The sequence below is a fragment of the Humulus lupulus genome, chromosome X (assembly GCF_963169125.1).
Source record: "Humulus lupulus chromosome X, drHumLupu1.1, whole genome shotgun sequence".
NCBI classification, from domain to species: domain Eukaryota; kingdom Viridiplantae; phylum Streptophyta; class Magnoliopsida; order Rosales; family Cannabaceae; genus Humulus; species Humulus lupulus.
This window is the reverse complement of record NC_084802.1, coordinates 207,712,647-207,726,977: the sequence shown is the minus strand read 5'-3', so window position 1 is coordinate 207,726,977 and position 14,331 is coordinate 207,712,647. Positions and strand designations below refer to the sequence as shown.

Below are 14,331 nucleotides of genomic sequence, written 5' to 3'. Positions count from 1 at the left end.
TTTTTATTATTTCTTAAGTCATGACTTCGAAAAATGTATCTATATATAGAAGTGGCAATAATTTGCATTTCGCTCACTAATTACTGTCTTCACTACTAGTTTGGTTCATAAAATACTAATTTAATATATTCCTCAATAATAACAATAACAACAATATCTCTCTGACTCTCTACTCTATTCTTTTCTTATAAAAATCTTCTATTGTTTTCCATGTGTGTCGTTATCTGATTTCTTTGAACTTGAAAAAAAAAAAAAACTGTCATGTGCGTCCTGATGACATCCTATGTATATATATATATATATGTATGTATATATTGTTCTCTTCTACCTACGTAGACCATCCTCACACTAGCTAAACACTATATCACTCTTTCTCTCTTCTATTCTTCTACATTTCTGTCTCATTTATATACATTATCTCTGTTTATATATATATCGTCAACTAAAGGGACTAGATTTGAAAGAAAAAAAAAATGAGTTCATTATCTAGGAAAGCTGCATGCAATGCTCATGGTCAAGATTCTTCCTACTTCTTAGGATGGGAAGAATACGAGAAAAATTCTTATGATAGAATTAGCAACCCGGAGGGAATTATCCAAATGGGTCTTGCAGAAAACCAGGTTATCATATATATAAATACATATATATATATATTCACATATACAAATATAAAATATATATATATGTTAATTATCTCTCTAATATATTTTTCTTTCTTTTGGGGCAGCTTTGTTACCACCTTTTAGAGTCATGGTTAGCTATGAATCCACATGCACTTGGGTTTAAAAGTCATGGTGAATACATTTTTAGAAAACTTGCTCTATTCCAAGATTATCATGGACTCCCCGAATTCAAGAAGGTAATTAAATATATATTATTAGTATCAAAATTATTTTTTCATAAATTTATTTCTTGTGATGATTACAAATTGAATGTTAATTATGTAATAATAATTTTGTTTGCAGGCAATGGCTGAATTCATGTCAGAAATGAGAGGAAACAAAGTAACATTTGACCCGCAACGTCTAGTCCTAATCGCAGGTGCAACCTCAGCCAACGAGGCCCTCATATTCTGTCTCGCTGATCCCAACGAAGCCTTCCTTCTCCCAACTCCATACTACCCTGGGTAAGTAAAGTATAGCATTTATCCCATCTTTTATTATTTACTATTTATTCACTTTATCCTTACTATTTGAACCTTAAAGTCTAACATTGGATTGCACAAATATCTAACATTGTATTGGATTGCACAAATATCAGTACAGCATTAGTAATACCCCTAAGCAATTCTCATAAATTCACACTGTATTGTTTATTAAAATACGTGGTACTCAATATTAAATTGAATCAATAAGAATATGTCATATAAATTGGTGTTGGATACTATTGGTCTCTCTTAACAATATTCTTTTCTTTTCTTTTTTTTTATATTGGGATGGAGAGTAGAATTTGGAACCTCCTCTTTGTACATTTATTTTTATTATTTTAAAATGCATGATAAAGAACTTTTCACTCACTCTTGTTTGTACTTAATTTTTACAGATTTGACAGGGATCTTAAGTGGCGAACTGAAGTTGTTATAGTGCCCATTCAGTGCAAAAGCTTAAATGGCTTCCAAATAACTGAAGAGGCTTTGGAACAAGCCTATCAAGATGCCACAAACCGTAATCTAAGGGTCAAAGGTGTTTTAATCACCAACCCATCTAATCCATGTGGCACCACAATGACAGTCGATGAGTTGATCCTCCTCCTTAACTTCATTGAAGCTAAGAAAATTCATCTCATTAGTGATGAAATCTATTCCGGAACAGTTTTTAACAAACCAGACTTCAAAAGTGTCATAGAAGTTGTCAACCAGAGAGAAAATAATAATCAAATTCAGGAGCAGGTCCATGTCGTTTACAGTCTTTCGAAAGATCTAGGGCTCCCTGGATTTCGTGTTGGAGCAATATACTCAAACGACAAGATGGTTTTGGATGCAGCCACAAAAATGTCGAGTTTCGGTTTGGTCTCTTCTCAAACTCAATTCTTACTCTCGGTTTTGTTATCCGACAAATGTTTTACCCAAGCATACATATCCGAGAACCAAAAGAGACTTAAGAGACGGCATAAAATGCTCGTGGGGGGTCTTAAGAAAGCAGGAATAAGTTGTCTTAAGAGTAATGCTGGATTGTTCTGTTGGGTTGACATGAGACACCTTCTCACTTCAAATACTTTCAGTGCTGAAATGGAGCTCTGGAAAAAGATTATTTACGATGTGAAACTCAATATATCGCCTGGCTCATCATGTCATTGTACCGAACCAGGTTGGTTTCGAGTTTGTTTTGCAAACATGTCCAGGAGAACGTTGAAGGTGGCAGTTAAAAGGTTGAAAGACTTCGTGGCTGATGAGCTTATTAACCACAAGAACTACTCGATAAAAAAATGTCAGCAAAGTAGGTTTTCCAGCTATCATTTGACAGCGACGAATGCTAACAGACCCAAGTACGGTATTCTGCAAATATATATATATATATATATATAAATACACACACATACATCAATAATTGATATCATCCCACCACTTGATGATGATTTATGAGAAAAATGATTAGAAAAAAAAAATCATTGGTTCATGGCATGCATATTAATTTATTAATTTTTCTTATTATTATACTGTAAATTAAGAAAATAATTCTTTTAGTACCCCACTATACCGTGTTGCATTCATATATATATATATATAAAAGTTTCATCATATGAAAGCTTTTCTTTCGTTATGTCCTCGCGCAGGTAGTTCATGACATCCGTAGGAGAAGGCCTGTTTGGTACTTGTGGAACTGAAGGTAGAGATCGATAAGTCGAAGTGTCTGTCTCTGATATTATTTAGGGTTTGTAATAATGTAGTCTAGCTGTCCTTCATGTGTGGATTAACTAGAAGTAGTAGTGTGAAATTAGAATCAATACTCTGTAATATATCCAGGAGTGACTACAATGCATTTTTTTTTTGCAATACTGGTGCATCATTTTTCAATTTCGGCACCTGAATAGTTATAATCTCAATTTTTTTTATATGATAGTGTACATTATAGCTCTCTAGAACATCCTACAAATTTTCAAGAAATTTTGAATAAATTATGGTACCGAAACAAGGTCTAAACTCTCTGTTGCACTCGTGCTTGTTTTTTTGTGTACGCGTGTAAAATTTGACAGTTTGAACTCTGTTTTCGGCTTCATAAACTATTCAGAATTTCTTGAAAATTTGCAGGATATTCTAAATACCTATAATATACACCGTCATATAAAAAAATTGGGATTATATCTATCCAGGTGCCAAAATAAAAAAAAATGCACCGGTGTTGCAAAAAAAAGGATGCGTTGTAGTCATTCCCTATATATATATATATGAGTACTATATTCTCATACTATTTATTAGTAATATATATATATAAAATAAGAATAAATAGCATTTTTCCCCCCGAACTATGACTATTGTATGATTGTGCTCCCCGAATGATTTGTGGTGTTAAAAATTTCCCTCAACTATGCACGTTACTGAAAGATGAGACTTTTGTTAGATTCCGTCCTAGGTGGCTAACAGATTGATGATGTAGCATTTTGTCTCTTGATGTGGCAGTGTCATGTGTAGAATAATTAGAAATTTTGCCCCCCAAACTTTGACTACTACCAAATTGTGCCATTTTTATTAAGACTAATTTAATTTTTTTTAAATGATAATTAAATCTTTAAAAATTAAAAAAAAATTCATTTTAAAAGATTAAGAAAATAATCAATACTAAAAGTTTCAAATTAATTAAATAAAATTCAAATACTCAAAAAATAAAAATATAATTAATAGCAAATAACTTTTTTTTTACTTTTTCTTTTCTTTTACAATATATATAAAATAAATATATTTTAATATAAAAATTAAAAAATAAATCCTAAAACAAAGTTCTTTCCCCTATATCCTCCTCTTAAATTAAAATTTTTATTTATTTATTTAAATATTTCGTCCACATCTTTAATTAAATTTTTTTTCTTTGTTTTAATATTTATTTTAAATGTTCATTCTAAAATAGTTTTAATTAATATTGTAAAAGAAAAAGTAAAAAAGAGTTATTTGTTGATAATTAAATTTTTTTATTTATTAAGGATTTAATTATTATTTTTTTAAAAAAACATATATATTTTTTATAAAAGGGGTATAATTTGGTAGTGGTCAAAGTTCGGAGAGCAAAATTGATAATTATTCTACACATGGCACTGCCACATCAACAGACAATATATTACGTTATCAAGCAGTTAGCCACATATGACGAAATCTAACAGAAGTCTCATATTTTAGTAACATGCATAATTCGGGGGGAATTTTTAATATCGCGAATAATTCAGGAGGCACAATCATACAATAGTCATAGTTCGGGGGGCAATAATGATATTTATTCTAAAAGTAATGTTATGTGTATCCAAATGCATATAAACATTGCACACATTGACATGACAATTTAACGTGTCAATAATATTTATTAAAATAAAGACCGTTTATTGTTTTAAAAAAAAACAATATTATGTCATATAATATTTAAGTGCACGTATCATTACTTATATATATTTATATAATATAGGGAAGAGCTAGGGTGATGAACCGATAACATACTGCATATTCCAGTTTATATACGTAGGTAAGCCATGACTCTAATTTAGAGCAACCCCTTCATACTTTTTTTTAATTTTTTTAAATAATTTAGGGTGCCAAAAATAGATAAAACAGAATATTGTATATGTGGTTGTACTAGAAGTATAGATCCCTATTTTCGACATTCTAAATTACTTAAAATTTTAAAAAATGTACTAAATATCTGCTATAATTATAATAAACACTGTAATAAAAAAAATTAATAGCGTAACATATCAATTTGTGTTAAAATACATAATCTGGTACGCATAAAAAATGTACAGTACCATATACATTCCCTATAATATATATATATATATACTATTCTCGTACTAATTCATTAGTTATTGATATTATACACATACACTATTTCTCGTACAAACTCGTGAATTCTTACATACGATCGTCATCATCTTATATTACTTCCAAAAAAATTGGATGTAATTATTATGATTCATTTGTGTTAAAATACACAATTTGGTAAACAAAAAAAAAGTAGTAAGCAAAAAGTAATGATAAAAAATAAAAAAAGGATGTTGAGCAAAAAGCAGCTATTGATTGGGTGTGACTAACTCACCAACAACGCATTCTGATTTTGGGAAGAGTTTCTTGAAAAAAAGGTTCAAAAAGTAGGGATGTTATATTAAGTTGCCCAATAACATATGATACAAAATACGGTGATTAATAATATTGGATTTTATATTATATTAAATTTTAAAATAAAATATGGAAAATTCAATATTAAATTACACAACTTTTTGTATGACACATGTGGTTTTGGTGTCCATAACAATATTCTAGTCTAGATAGTCCAAAAGAAAATTTTCCAGGTTATTTTTAGTGCATATATAAAAAAAAATGAAAATGTTTATTTTGTACTCCATAGAGATGGTCACGCTCACACGTTTTAATAGCTCGTCCAATAAAAAAAAAGTCCATGAAATATTGTAACTCAACCAAAAGCATGTATTCTAATAGCAAAACACTTAATCCTTTTTAAGATAAGATATGACTCTTTTAAAGTATCTTCGCCACAATTGAAAGGAATTCCTTTTTCCAATATATATATATATATATATATATATATAGATAGATAGATATTATGCATGGATATAGCTATCTATATTTTCATTTCACGTTCACATATAGCTCAATATAAATATATATATATATCGTTCATTGTCATTAGTAACATAAATTTAGGTCAAAATTGTTTATCTGTATTATATTATTGATGATGATTATCATTTTCCGATAAATTAAACCAAAATCATATTGTGTTAATTTTCTAAACCACTCTCATCACTTATTATACAGAATAATTATGATCGCTTATCTATGATTATAATAGATTCCAACTACATCCTATTCTTAATTAAAAATGGTAAGTATATCTTGTATTGTTCGATAATTAAAGTGTGTTTTGATTTTTTTAATACCAAAGAGTCCACATCTCAAAATTTCATCATGGAGAGTTAGAGAATGATACCAGCTTGGTATGTATAAAGATAAAAGTCACACCACATCTCATTAATGTGGGACTAATGTTCAACGCATACACACATTAGCCACAGTATTTTTTGATTGAAAGCAGTAGACTTCCGAATGTTTGTATTTAATTTTTTTTAAAAAAAAAACCATAATTAAATAGAAAAAAATATATCAATTAATTAGAGTTTTGGTTGGATTCGTTTTGTTTTCTTTCTCCTCGTTTAATTTGAAAGGTAGTATATATGGTACGTGACAAATTTTGATTATGTAGGGCTTCAGTTTCACGTGAACAGGAACATATTACGTAGTACACTAAAACTTTAGTACGTAGTCTTAAACATCATAATTTGTTGAAAAGAATAGAGATTTATTATTATTATTATTATTATATATATATATATGGAACCACAACGCATTTCATTTTTTTTAACACCGGTGTATCTTTTTTCTATTTTCGGTATCTGGATATATATAATTTCAATTTTTTTTTATATGAATGTATACATTGTAGGTATTTAGAATATCTTGCAAATTTTTAAGAAATTCTGAATAGTTTACGAAGCTAAAAACATGGTTCAAACTGTCAAATGTTACACACGTACACAAAAAACTAGGCACATGTGCAATAGACAGTTTAAACATTGTTTTCGTTACCATAATTTAATTCGGAATTTCTTGAAAATTTGTAGGATGTTCTAGATAATTATAATGTACACCATCATATAAAAAATTCTGAGATTATATCTATCCAGGTGCCAAAAATTTAAAAAAAAATGCACCAGTATTACAAAAAAAGAATATACATGTTGTAGTTCCCTATATGTACATGTATATATGTATATATGAAACAATAATAATATATAGCTAGGTTCAAGTAAATTTAATTTGATTTAATTTATTATGGCAATGCTGCTAGCTAGCATGGGGACAAATTAAGAAGGGCCACACGAATATGGCTCTGTCCATTCAAAATCCGATTCTATTAATAATAAATAGTGGATACAGATACAGTACATTTTTGTTTTGCTTTCAGAAACTTTTATCATCACGCGGTGCAATATATATATATAAATCTTTCTTTTTTTTGTTTTGTTTTGTTTCAGAAACTTTATCAGACCAGTAAAATACAAGTATATACAACCTTTACTTTAACTTTATTAGCTTGTTGGACTACTAGGGTTTTGTACGTACAAGTAAGTCATGACGAAGCTCATATCATCTTCTTATTACATCTCAGAAGAAAATGAATATATATATGGGAATAAAATTCATTAAAACAAGACTGAGGAAACAACAGCTACGTCTTTTCATCTTTAATAAATTAGTACTGGTTGTGTTGTGTATAGACTACTGTAGTGTAGTTTTGTCCTTTGACATTGTTGAATCATTTTTCTTCTTTCACTTGTAGCTGCCAATAACAAGACATGTTTGTCTTCAAGTCTCTTACTTTTTCAACTTGAACCAATCAAATTTAGACAAACATTATAAGTTTACTATACACTGTACAGACAATAATAAATTAATTTCATGCTATAGCGTTCTTTTCTCTTATTATTAAATACTTTGGAACTTGCAGCTGAAAGAATCTGGAACTCATTGCACTTCTTATCATATTGAGATTGTGTTTGTCGCTGTGTCAAGCGGTGGAGAGTCGGATGACTCGAGAAGGTGTTTATGGGGCAAAATTTGGATTAGACAGGTTGACCGTTCTAGGCGAGAAAGGATTTTGTCTCTAAATGCATCCCATTTACCATCATAACTGTGAGATCAATCATTGGATATTGATTAGAGGATTATTAAGTCTAGGTATATCAAACTAATTTTGGAGTATATTGTATCTTATTCTAAAAGTATTTCTAATTTATTAAAATTAAAGTATTTCTAATAGAGTACTAAATTAGTAATGTAGTACTATATGTATTAATACTTTTTTACAAAAAATATTTATCCAATAGCGTATTAAAACTTATGACTAATTTCACCTATGTTAAAAGTTGAGTCAATTAATTTAGCATAGTAGCATGTGCCAAATTTAGTAGAGTTGTCATTAATTATTATTTTTTATATCTTATTTATTAATTGGTATTAATTAATTAGAGACTTTTTAATTCATTTATTTATTGTGATACTTGTAGCAAAAATACTCAAATTATTACGTTTGTGACACTTAAGTACTCAAGTTATTATTTTGGCGGCGATAATACTTTCGGTCTATGTTTAGGTGCAGTTTGATGTAGCTATTTGTTCCATCGTTAAGTTTGCCTACCTGACATTAAATCTGCTTATAACTTTGGTACTTTCACTGTAAATATACCTTTGATTTGGTACTTTCAATGCAAATATCCCTTAAATTTGGTACTTTATACCTATGTGTTAGAGACGAAGCTTGAGGTTAGTAATAGACCACTCTACCAAATTGCACCAAAATATAAACAAAAATACTTTCGTCGCGAAAAACATAACTTGAATACGTAATCATGAGTACGTGAGTTCTTGTTGTCTTCATTTTCAGCTCATGATTACATATATAAAACAATTAGTCAACTGCCAGTTAAGAGATGTAATTTTAGCTCCAACATCTTATTGTCACATATAGAAAACAAGAAAATAAATTGTTGGGAATCACCGTTGCAATTCAAAATAAATAATCAAAGCTAAATAATTAGAACATAACAACAATATCAAAACAGTCAAAATAATTACATGGCCCAACCGCCGGTGAAAAAATGGGCTGTCGATCCAAAATCTGACGCCATTTTACCGGTGCGTTGACTTTTACCGGTGTGTAAAACTACCGGTATTGTATGTTTTGTCGGCGCAATTAGTACAGCGCCGGCAAAGAGGTATTCACCGACAACTTTTGCCAGCACTAAACTGCGTCGAAAAACTATTTTTAATCTTTGCCAACGCAATATGGGTACTTTTGCCGGCGCAAATTTGCACCGGCAAAAGTTTCCATTTTTGTAATGAAATGACAAAATACAAAAAAGCAACTAAAGTCAAAACAAGACAAAAATTTATAGGAGACTATTGTATAGATATATATATATATAATATAGGGGCATTATATAGAATATATATGTATATTTATTTATATTTTAAAATTTTATATAAATTTTAAAGAGAAAGATAAGAGTTTTGAGGGGCCTTAGCCACCCTCTGTCTCTCTTATTTCTGTTATTGATTAAAATAAATGACAAAACTGTAAATCTTAAAATTAGCAAATTTTATAGAGATATCTTTTTATTTAAAAGATAATTTTAAATTATTTTTTATTATAATTTTTAGAATTAATATATTGGATTAATTGGTAAAGTTTGCAAATAATTCCTTATTTAGTTTGATATTCTCACAATATGTTTATAAAATGAATTTGTATCTTGGTTTTATAAAAAAAATATTCTCTGCTTATTTGAATTCATAAATGGAATATTTTCTATTGATTTTCGTGCTTTCCAAGATAATTAACTGCAGGAAATGCAATATTTGAGAAATTAATTGTTATTTCTATCTTGAGAAATTTGATCTGACGCAGGCACTAGCTATCCCCGCAAAATCTGTGTTTGTCGGATCAGAATCAACTAAATTGACAAATTTTCATTAATCAAGAATATGTTCAAATATTCTTGCTTTTATTGTAGATTCTTTCTCAGCCTTTCTGAGCACGAAATGATCTTTATACATAGGCTTCTATGGCCTTGAGAAAAAGTGAACTCTTTGGTGTATAATTTTGTGAGTGGATTGTAATATTTGTGAGGGTTCATAGTTTGTATTCAAAATTATTGTATTCACGCGTTCATGTAGTAAAATGAGTGTTTAGTTTTGCGGTGAGTCTATACCACATTCATGAGTGAATACAGGTTATAATTTGAACACAATTCTTATAGTCTTCGGGAGAAGATTTTTACAAGTCTTGCGTCGAGAGGATGCAAGCACTCGCTGGCCATTGAAGGGAGTTCAATTGGTTAGGCGTTTCAATCAAAATCAGATTAGTGAAGATAAGTACAACAAAGTTGCGACAAATCTCAAGAGGGAGCCTTATTTTGTTTAAGTCAATATTTTTATACTTGTGATTCTTTATTAATTTGTTTTATTCTCTGGGCGTGGCCTCAAGGAGTAGGTTATCAGAAAGGGTTTCTGAACCTTGTAAAAATTTGTTGTGTTTATTATTGTTTTGCACTGTCTTTTTATTATGTTAAGTTTCTGTCATGACAAGTTCTCATTCTGTCCCGACAGATCTGAAATCTATTTCAACATTTAATTACCATTCCGCACATTAATTAATTCACTTGGTCTAATTAATTTAGTAATTACTAAAAAGGAAATATCAATTGGTATCAGAGTAGGTCACTAAACTCTTAGTGAGATTTTGTGGTTTTTCGTTTGTTTTGTTTCTTGTGAAATGTCTTTCTTTGCAGAAGGTGGATCTATAACTCGCCCTCCATTTTTGAATGATACAAACTATCCATACTGAAAAGTAAGGATAAAAGCTTTTATCAAATCCCTTGATGAAAGGGCTTGGAGATCAATATTGACCGGTTGGACACCACCTGTCGAGACAGATTCGAAATCCGGTAAGACACATGTAAAATCTGAACTTGAATGGTCTAATGAAGAAGATAAATTGTCAATTTATAATAATAAAGCTTTACATGCAATTTTTAATGGTGTTGGTGAGAGTTATATAAAATTGATTTCATCTTGTGAGTCTGCTAAAGATGCTTGGGAAATCCTTCAAACTCAATTTGAAGGAACCGCCGATGTTAAGCGATCTAGGCTTGTAATGTTGACCACAAGATTTGAAAACCTTCGCATGTCTGAAAAAGAAACCCTCACTGAGTTTTATGAAGAATTGTCCGACATTGCTAATGAATATTTTTCTTTAGGAGAAAAGTTGTCTGACTCTATTTTGGTTAGGAAAATTGTTAGGTTTCAATCCAAGATTATAACCATTGAGGAGGTAAAGAACCTTGACATCTTGAAAGTTGAGGAATTGATGGGATTTCTTCGAACTTTTGAACTTAATCAAAAGATTTGCCAAAAAGAGAAACCAATTGTTGTGAAGGAGAAATCGATTGCCTTGAAATCTTCCAAAGAGAAAATGGAAAACTCAGATGATGATGAAATGATCTTGTTATCAAAAAACTTTAAGAAGTTTATGAAAAATATTGGTAACAAGAAAAACATGTCTAAATCCTCCAAAGGTAATAATTTTTCCAAACCTTTTGAATCTACTAATAAAAAAGGTATTCAATGCAGGGAGTGTGAAGGTTTTGGACATATTCAATCCAAATGTGCCAATACCTTAAAGAAAAATAAGAAGGTCATGGCAGCCACTTAGAGTGACCAGGACTCTGAAAGTAGTGATGATGAAGAAAATTATAATCTTGCCTTAACTTCTGTTTTTTCTTGCTTACCTCTTTCTATGCAGGTGAATGAGAACCTTGTTTGTTTAAATAATACTATTTCAACAGATGAAGGTTCCCATGGTGATTCATATGAATCCGATTTGGATAAGGAGTCCTTGAAAGAATCATACAAAAAAATGTATGATCAATGGTTGAAAGTGTGTTCAGATAATTATTTGATGGCAAACAATAACAAAGTTCACAAGAAGAGAAATGAAGAACTTGACTTTCTTGTTAAAAAAATATGAAGTTGATATTGTTGCTAAAGATTCTGAAATCAAACGTTTGTCTAATGAAGTTGGTCAAATTATGAAAGGTGTCAAAATGCTTAATCATAGATCTATGGTTTTGGATGATGTTCTGCTAGCAGATCAAAAAGATTGTGATTTTTCTAGGTTAGGATCAAATGAATCTAAACCTAAAGGAAAAACAATTTTTATTTATGAAAATCTTCCTGTTGTTTCGACGACTGGCCCTTCTATAGGTTCTACTCAGACTCATGTGACCTCATCTTCTCAATCTGTGACAACACATGAGAAATAGACCAGAAATTTCCAGAATAAAAAAACTGGTCATTTTATTCCAATTTTCTATTTCTGTGGAGTAAAAGGTCATATTCGACCTAAATGTTTTACCTTGATGAATTTTCTTCAAAAAAAATTACTTTAATCATCATGATAATTCGAGACAAATGCCCTTGAAGAAAATGACTTCACCTAAGAAAAGTTTGGGTGAAGAAAAATAAATTCAAATGTCTTGCTGCCTTTACTTGTCTTAGAACATGTGCTTCTAACTCTTTGTTTTTTTATAGTGGTTGTATTAGGCATATGATGGGTAACAAAAGCATCTCACTGACTTCAAGACTTTGAAAAATGGGGAAGTCACATTTGGAGATGGTAAGTCTTCAAAGGTACTTGGTAGTGGCACTCTAAATTCTGAAGGACTACCAAATTTGCAAAATGTTTTTTTGGTTGATGGACTGAAAACTAATCCAATTAGTATAAGTCAAATTTGTGACCAAGACCTGTTTGTAAATTTTTCTCATGATAATTGTTTTGTGTTTAACCAAGATGGAAATTATATTTTGAAGGATTATAAATATGTTGATAATTGTTACACATTATCTCAATCACACGGTTGTCACACAAACACAAGGAGTGATACTAATTTGTGTCATGAAAAACATGGTCATGTTGATTTTGAAAATTTGAGAAAAATTGGAAGTGTGAGTGATGTTCATGATTTACCGAATTTAAGTAAATATTCTTTTAGTAAATGTGAACCATGTCGATTGGGAAAACATTTGAAAATTTCCCATAAAAAATATTTTTGTGTTGATGATGTGTCGCGACACACAAAAGAACTTGTTGAAAATAAAACTTTGGTCTTAGAATATGTTGAGATTGCCAAACAAATTGCAAATATTTTCACAAAATCCCTAGATGCGATCAAGTTTGATTCCCTAAAAAATCCTTGGGGTTTGTTCTTATTAATTTTTTTATTATTATTATTATTGTTTTTTTGCCACATCCTTAACATTGTGTTGCTCAAAAGTTGTCTTGTCCTTGTCCAAATTGAGAAAATTGTAAAAATTACTTTTTAACATTATTTTACTACTTGGTTAGTTTTTCTAGTTTATATATTATGCTTAGTGGTCTCGAAAAGTAGATAGGTCTATCCATTTAATATTTTTATGAATCAATATGTGTATGTGGTGTGTGAGTATATAACATTTTTTATCTTGTCTCAGGCTCCATTCCATCTTAAGAATAAAGCTACCTGCATTAGTGTGTGAAAGTCATCCATGAGTAAGTTGGAACTATGTAACTAAAATTATGTAGAAAATATTCTACCATGTGAAAAGGGCTACCATTGGTGTAGTGTGAAAGCGTCTAAGATCGGTACTTCATGCAACTTGCAAAAAAGGCTAAAATTTTCCAACAAAGGGCAATGTCCCATGCTTTCACATGCACACACAAATGCTTGAGATTGATTTTAGTGGTAAAACAAATATATTAAAATCCATATACACCATTTGATTCACTTTAAATAGTTAATGGGATAGAACTAACTATTTTTCTTGAGACAAATAAAAACATGATATGTTAAATAGATTTACTAAACATTATAGTAAAATTTTGTTAAAATGTACTAATGTTGGTTTTTTTTTCTCAATGGACAGGTCATGAAAGATCTTTTTGGCACAAACGGATATTTTGGCAGTTTTATATTTATATATGCCTTTGTGGTATTATAAAAAAAAAAGTTGATCGTTTGTGGGAATAGTGAAAATATTGACAATTTATTTTGTGCATTGAAGATCATATTCTTAGACAATAAAAGGTTTTCATTTTCCCAACTTTTGTGGTGTTTTGGTTGGTACCCATTTTGTTTTCCTTCCACTTCATTTTCTCTTCTTCTTGTGCTTCTTTGTTTCGTTTTTCATCTAACATGTGTGCAGGCAACCATGATGATGAACTGTGTTGGAAGTGTGTTTGGCCCCTGATGGTGTTCCTTTGGCTCTTTTGATAGACAAAAATGGGGAGAAGAATTATTTAGGGAGTATAAAAAGTTCCATGTTCTTGTGTTAATTGATTTTTGCAGATTTTGTGGACTGTTTTGAAAGACCATCAATGCCTCTACCACTCCAGCTCCATGACGACTTCAATTCCTCAAAATCTACTTTTATTTGCTTTCAATAAATGTAAAAGAATACTAAAGGTGTCTTTGTTTTGGTTCTAGTTTTTTTTGTTACTTTGGCATTTTCTTAGACAA

At 30.1% G+C, this 14,331-nt stretch overlaps 1 protein-coding gene across 1 annotated transcript in view; it reads left to right on the top strand.

Annotated features, from left to right (window-relative positions):
* Positions 1–473: 473 nt before the first annotated feature.
* The window catches only part of LOC133806678 (1-aminocyclopropane-1-carboxylate synthase 3-like), a 53,940-nt gene continuing 40,082 nt past the window's right edge, over positions 474–14,331 (top strand). Inside the window, exons 1-4 of the mRNA XM_062244773.1 lie at positions 474–620; positions 728–859; positions 966–1,126; positions 1,543–2,484. Of these exons, the coding sequence (XP_062100757.1) occupies positions 474–620; positions 728–859; positions 966–1,126; positions 1,543–2,484 (1,382 nt within the window). The remainder of the gene's footprint in view (positions 621–727; positions 860–965; positions 1,127–1,542; positions 2,485–14,331) is intronic.